General features: G+C 50.9%; 1 protein-coding gene across 1 annotated transcript; it reads left to right on the top strand.

Annotated features, from left to right (window-relative positions):
• The first annotated feature begins 3600 nt into the window (after positions 1-3600).
• On the top strand, positions 3601-4939 carry LOC126984218 (uncharacterized). Its single transcript, XM_050837748.1, has 2 exons — positions 3601-4166; positions 4398-4939. The coding sequence occupies exons 1-2, from the start codon at positions 3638-3640 to the stop codon at positions 4880-4882; spliced, it is 1014 nt and encodes a 337-aa protein (XP_050693705.1). The 5' UTR covers positions 3601-3637; the 3' UTR covers positions 4883-4939.
• The last annotated feature ends 1948 nt before the right edge of the window (positions 4940-6887 follow it).

Here is a 6887-nt window from a genome sequence, read left to right on the forward strand (position 1 = left end):
TGTTGACACGACTCCTCTTCTGCCTCCTCTGCCTCTTCCTGTTGCCTCGACCCCTGCCTCCCGGACATCCGCCAACCTCCCAGCTTTCGCCCCACGAGACACGTATGTCAAGCTATCCTTCCCTGGCAACCCGTCCACCGACACGAAGCTCCGATGGTTGTCGGAGGTTACTAAAGCCTTCCACCTCCAGCGCGATATGGCCGAGGTCAAGATGGCTGCCGTCACCTCCAGGTTTGTTTATATCTCCCGGCAGCGAACTGACATCATCTCCCGCGTTCAGGCTGGGGAGTTCCTGTCGCTGCCTCTCACCCCAATGGACTCACCTGACAGGCCTCGCAAGTTCCCCAGCTACATCCTTACCCGTTACCCTGTTGACGTGGACCCGCGTCTTGCTGAGGGTCACCAAGGCGTTTACTCGGCAAGACGCTTCATCCAAAACGGCTCCCCCATTAACAGGATTGTTGTGGTGTGGAGCCTTCCTGACCCGCCTCCACCCACTATGGCCTTCGACTTCCTTCCATGCCTGCCCCCCTGTGAGGTGCGTAAGCTCCAAAATGATCAGCCTTGGTGTTTCAGGTGCTGGGGCGTTGGCCATATCTCCAGGTACTGCTCTGCCTCACCGAAGTGTGCCTGGTGTGCTGCTGCTCACGACACGAGGACATGCCCGGTCAAGAACGAGAGTTCCCGTCCAGCTGCCTCCACCTCCTCCGACCTTCAACCACCAAAGGATGTGTCCCTCTGGAAGTGCCCACGGTGCCTTCAGCCGGGGGTTAACGTGTGGCACGGCTGTGCTCGGCGCCAGGCCCCGCTTCGTACCTCCTCGACAGCGTCACCACCACCACCTCTGCCACCGCTGTCTAATAAGACTGCTAACCCCGCTGACTCTGCCTCTCCACAGGATGTGGCACTTCGCAAGGCCATTTCTTCCCTCCAGGCTCGTGTCACTACTATGGAGGACCGTTTCTCCGCCCTCGACGCCAGGATCAACGAGCTGGTTGCCGCCCAGGCAGCTACTGCCTCCAAGCTCAACACCATGGTCGAAGCTCAGGAGGCCGTCGTCACCGCAGTCTCCTCCCTCACAGAAAAAATGGATACCATCTGTGCTCGACTTGAGAAGCTCTACCAGACACCTCCTGCCTCTGCCATGTCTCCCTCAGGTTGCTCGTCTACCTCCACTCCTCACCGGTCTCACTTCTCAAAGGGTAAGATTCGACGCTAATTTCCAACTTGATATCATATCTTGGAATGTTTGTGGCATCACCAACCACGCCAAGCTTGCCCAGCTCAAGGCCTATGTGTATCAACACCATCCAAACGTCATTTTGCTACAGGAGGCATTTCCAGGTCGTCCGCTACCCGCTGGGCAAGCTCCTCCTCACAGGGTACGTTCCGTACGTCCACATGGTAAGAATGGCCTCCTGAAGTACATACATAGTTCCTTGCCTCACCGCCCTCTCCGCACATCTACAGATCCTGACACGACCATTCAGCTCTTTGAAATCACGCTTGGGGGTGGCCTCCTTCAGATATGCAATGTGTACTCTGCCCTGCTCGCCTCAACCTTGCAGCTCTTCCACCTCCTACGGTGCGCGGTATGATATATCTCGGGACTTCAACGCGAGGCATCCTGACTTAGGTGATCGATCTGATTGCACAAACTACCCTGGACTACGACTCCTATCTTACATCCGAAGGCATCATCTGACGCGCTGGGACACCGGGGCGCCACTCACTCCCGGGTGGTACGCTGGATCACGTCCTCACCTCTGGCCTGGTAACATCTCAGGTCCAATGTTCCTCTGTGCCGGCTTTATTTTCTGACCACGTTGCCCTTCGGTTTTGCTATTCTCTACCTTCTCTGTCAACCAATTCTGCCTCTCGACTACGAATCAATGTGCCCCCTAAGTATTGCCCGACATTTATCGCCTATATAACCCACGTGTTGCCTACCTTTAACGTTACTTCACCTGATCAGTTATATTCCGCTCTTGTCTCTGCCACCCATGACTTTCACAGGTTGTATATCTCACGGCCACACCTCCAGCGTCGCCCTGCTGCTCACCCCTGGACATTAGACTTGCGCATTCAAGAGGCAAGGGAAGAAGCTGAGCGTGCTGGTCTTCTGTTTCAAGCAAACCCTACTCCTGAGCTGCTCCGTCGATACCAAGAGTCAAGGGACGCTCTTGTGGCATTACAAGAGTGCGTCATTACAGAGTCCTGGCGGAAGTTCTGACAGCATTAACCAGCAGACGAGTGTGGCCTCCATGTGGCGCCTCATCCGTCGGGTGGTTAAGAAGACTCCCTCAACTGCCCTTCACCACACTCCCGCCGCCTACGCGCAGCAACTAGTAGACACATGGTCGGAACAGTCTAACCCTGCCAGCCTTCCCTCCCACATACAAGACGCCCTCTCCTCCCGTGCTACTGTCCGACGGCTCCGTCTCATGTCAGCCTTATTGCACCCGGATGACGACGAGTCCGTGCCGATCACCGCCAGTGAGCTGCGCCGTGCTCTCTAGAGGTAAAGCTTCGTCTCCTGGTGATGATGGTATAACTTACACAGTACTACGCCTGCTGCAACAAGTTCCCGGGAACCCTCTGCTTCTACTCTACAATCTTTGCCTTCGCGACGGTTGTGTACCACAAGCCTGGACAAGCAGCACCATCATACCCATCCCCAAGCCAGGTACAGCAAAGTTCAGACCTATTTCCCTTACTTCTTGTTTCTGCAAAGTTATGGAACGAATCTTACTTAACCGTCTTATGTACCGCCTCCAGGACCGCCTTTCGCCCCGACTGTTTGGCTTCCTTCCTCAGCGCAGCACACACCACTGCCTCGTCGACCTGTACTCTCGTCTCTCCCGGGACAGCGTGGTGGCTTTCGTTGACCTGAAGAGTGCCTTTGATGTCGCTAACAGGGACATCATTTTGACCAGCTCTTTGACTTTGTTATTCAGGGTAATCTCTTACGGTGGATCAGGGGCTACCTCAGTAACAGGACCTCCCGAGTGTTCTTCAGCGGTGCATACAGTCACTCGAGAAGTTTTCTCCTTGGTACGCCTCAAGGGGGTGTTCTAAGTCCGTTTTTGTTTAATATTTTAATGCATCGGCTACTCACTTCTCTACCTGACATTCCTGGCATTACGATTTCATGTTACGCTGACGACATATGTGTTCATTCTACCTCACCAAGGGACCTTCAACTTTTTCTTGCCTCCTTCTCCGTGTCGTCCTCTAACTGTGGTATTATTGTCTCTCCTGATAAGAGTAGAATATTCTCCTGCCGCCCTCCTGCCACTCTGCCAGACTTCTCTGTCGGTGGACTGCCATTCCCTTGTGCTCCCAGTACTGCTACCTCGGCGCACCTGTCAAGATCTCGCCAGTCGTCCCCGCCGGGCGTCAAACCCATCCTCTCATTCGTGACTTGCTAGATCGCCTTCAGAGACGGCTTCAACCACTCCAGTGGCTCACAAACAACTCTTCGGCATCTCCATTCCTGTGGCCAGGACCATATATATTACTTTTATTCGCTCTGTCGTTGATTACCTCTCCCTGCCTTGGTACAACTTCCCGAACGACTTTAGAGCCCTTGGAGAAATTTCAGAACAGAGCGCTGAGAGTTATTCTTGGGTGTCCCATGTCTACAAGGATTGTAAACATGCAATGCGAGTTAAGTCTTCCACCCTTGGTCGAGAGAATTTATTCCAATGTTACTCGCCTCACTGTTAAGTGCCTCCATCTCCCACATCTCTCGCCCCACTACTCGCAGCTGATCAGGATGTCGCTTGGACCCGCTCGACCTGTTCCTCCTATCTTGCCCGCAGGTCGTACCCTTATTCGAGCTGTCTCTTCCTTGATTCGCAGTCTTGATTTGGATGTCCGTGCTGCTGACGTGCCCCCTGGCCCGCCCCCGTGGATGTTGCCAACGCCAGAGGTCAGCTTAACTCCTACATCCAAGTCGGACCCGCCTCCCCTACAGCTGCAGTTGGCCCTGGAACACGTAGCGACAGTGACGTCCTCCATCGCAGCTCCACGCCGTCTCTACACTGACGGGTCACTGCAATCGGACGGTGCAGCTGGTTGTGCGGTTTTCTCACCTGACTTGGAGCCGCCTCCTGGGGGTTGGGTTGGCCGTCGCCTCCATGACCACTCCAGCTCCACATTATGTGAGCTGTATGCCATACTAGATGCCGTCAGTCTCGTTTGTCAAAGGGGAGTAAATGCTGCTATTATTTGTGATTCAAAGCCTGCCCTTCAGTCCCTGTCTGCTGTCCATCCCACCCACCCTCAAGTCGTTCAACAGATCCTGTCCTTTTTATCTTTAATGAATGCTCGTAAGTTGCACGTCAAATTTTTATGGGTGCCATCTCATGTGGGTTTATGCCATAATGCCACAGCTGACCGCCTTGCCAAGGAAGCCTGCTGCCTACCTCCACGTGGTGATGCCCGTCCTCTCTCCCTGCCCTGCAACCTCTCCAGAGTCCGCTCCGCCGCCTTTCTTCCTGCACGGCGTCGTAGGGATACAGAGAAGCCTCACAGCATCACCATCAACCACTATGAGGCCGTCTGCCGCCACAAGTACTCGTACCGTCGCCGGGGCCTCATGGTTCGGAGACACAATGTTGTTTCCGCACGTCTGCGGTTAGGCTACCGTCCACCGTGGCAGGTCGCCGGAGTGGAGGGGGAGCCTGTGTTCACCGAATGTCGCCTGTGCCGCTCACCGCTGTCAAACACCATCGAACACTACTGCCTGGCCTGCCCCACTGTTCGTGGATTGCTACCCCAGGGACAGCCGCTGGATGCTGTCTGCCGCCACCTCCTGAACCACGACTCTCTTGATGTAATCCTGGTGCGCCACCCTCGATTTGGGGGGTTTTCATAGGTGTGTGTGTGTGTGTGTGTGTGTGTGTGTGTGTGTGTGTGTGTGTGTCCATTGGTTTAGTTAAAATCCGCCCTTGAACACAATTGTATTCAGCTGATCTTGTACATAATGTCTGAGGCTATTGCCTAATAAATTTATCAAACAACAACTCTCTTTCTCTCTCTCACACACACACACACGTCATATACTCCTAAATCGATAGAACTTTGATTTCCTCATATCCAATGCAACACAAAGCAAGAAAACATATCAGCCAGAAACGTGCGAGCAATCAATCCAATGAATGTTAGGTACTCATGAGAGGCAAGGGCTGAAGTAAAGGCGATGAAAGGGCGAGTTATGACAGGCAGACGTTGGAGTGTTGGCAATGAGAAGGCTTGTGTTACTTATAGGCAGATTTTGAGGGGGGGGGGGGGAGGTGTTGAAGGGGTGTTGGACATGTGTTTAGATATGTATTGTGACGTGATAGGCAGGTGTTGCAGCGTTTAGGTGTTGCAGGATTACTTGATGGGAACGTGTTTGGACATGTATTGTGTGATGAAGGGCAGGTGTTGAAGTGTAGAGGTGTTGACGGGGTGTTTGAAGTGTAGGTGTTGATGTGTAGAGGTGTTGACGGGGTGTTTGAAGTATAGGTGTTGAAGTGTAGAGGTGTTGACAGGGTGTTTGAAGTGTAGGTGTTGATGTATAGAGGTGTTGACGGGGTGTTTGAAGTATAGGTGTTGAAGTGTAGAGGTGTTGACAGGGTGTTTGAAGTATAGGTGTTGAAGTGTAGAGGTGTTGACGGGGTGTTTGAAGTATAGGTGTTGAAGTGTAGAGGTGTTGACGGGGTGTTTGAAGTGTAGGTGTTGATGTGTAGAGGTGTTGACGGGGTGTTTGAAGTATAGGTGTTGAAGTGTAGAGGTGTTGACAGGGTGTTTGAAGTATAGGTGTTGAAGTGTAGAGGTGTTGACGGGGTGTTTGAAGTGTAGGTGTTGATGTGTAGAGGTGTTGACGGGGTGTTTGAAGTATAGGTGTTGAAGTATAGAGGTGTTGACGGGGTGTTTGATAGGCAGGTATTGACTGTACAGGTAATGAAAGGGTGTTTGATGGGCAGGTGTTGAAGTGTAGAGGTGTTGACTGGGTGTTTGAAGTGTAGGTGTTGAAGTGCCTTTTCTGGTGGACCCCCTACCTCTAACAGAGACTATGAATTAAAATCATACCATAAACCTTGACAACCTACAACAATTTATGCTACATTGTAAAACGTACAAGAAAAATCAGAAGAAAAAAAAATTCTATATTACCACACAATTAGTAGTCTCTTTGGAGGTAAGCCAGCCCAACCAAGAGCCGGTTCCAAGCCCGGATAAATGGGGAGGGCTGTCTGTCAGGTGAGGCATCCGAGGCAATAAAACTACCAATCCAACAAAACTAATGACAAGAAGTCATCGAACGTCTGACACATTTATTGAAAAGAGAATTGACGACATTTTTTGGTCGAGTATGATCTACCTATGTTGTCTGATGCAAGTATATCTTCAGTGTACTTTCTTGGCATATTAATTATTTATTATTATCGATGCAAATCGACATGTTAGAGATTAATATAAGGTGTAACTCGTGTGAGGATTTTTTACATATATTAACATGCATGCAGATATATTACTGAAAAAAAGCTTGAAAAATTATCACAACAGTTGATTTACAGTTTTACACTCAATCACGAACTACTTGTGCTCCTGCCACATCTACCTACGCTCGCGAGAGGACAAATAGAATGAAACCAACCATAATAGCCTATCATCATGCAGTATCCATCTTCACTAAATAGTTAATGGGAAGGAACAGCGCAAAACAATACGCAATTTTCTGATCAAAAAATACATCAGAATAATTGAAAATAAGTCGACTCATCAGAAAAATATAGTTTATCACATCAGAATAAATAAAAAGAACCCTTTATGTAAAGTCAAACTGTGGGGCAATGCCTCCCAAATTATTCCTCTGCCTCCCCAACGCTACTGGC

Source organism: Eriocheir sinensis, chromosome 56, assembly GCF_024679095.1.
Source record: "Eriocheir sinensis breed Jianghai 21 chromosome 56, ASM2467909v1, whole genome shotgun sequence".
In the NCBI taxonomy this organism is placed as follows: Eukaryota; Metazoa; Arthropoda; class Malacostraca; order Decapoda; family Varunidae; genus Eriocheir; species Eriocheir sinensis.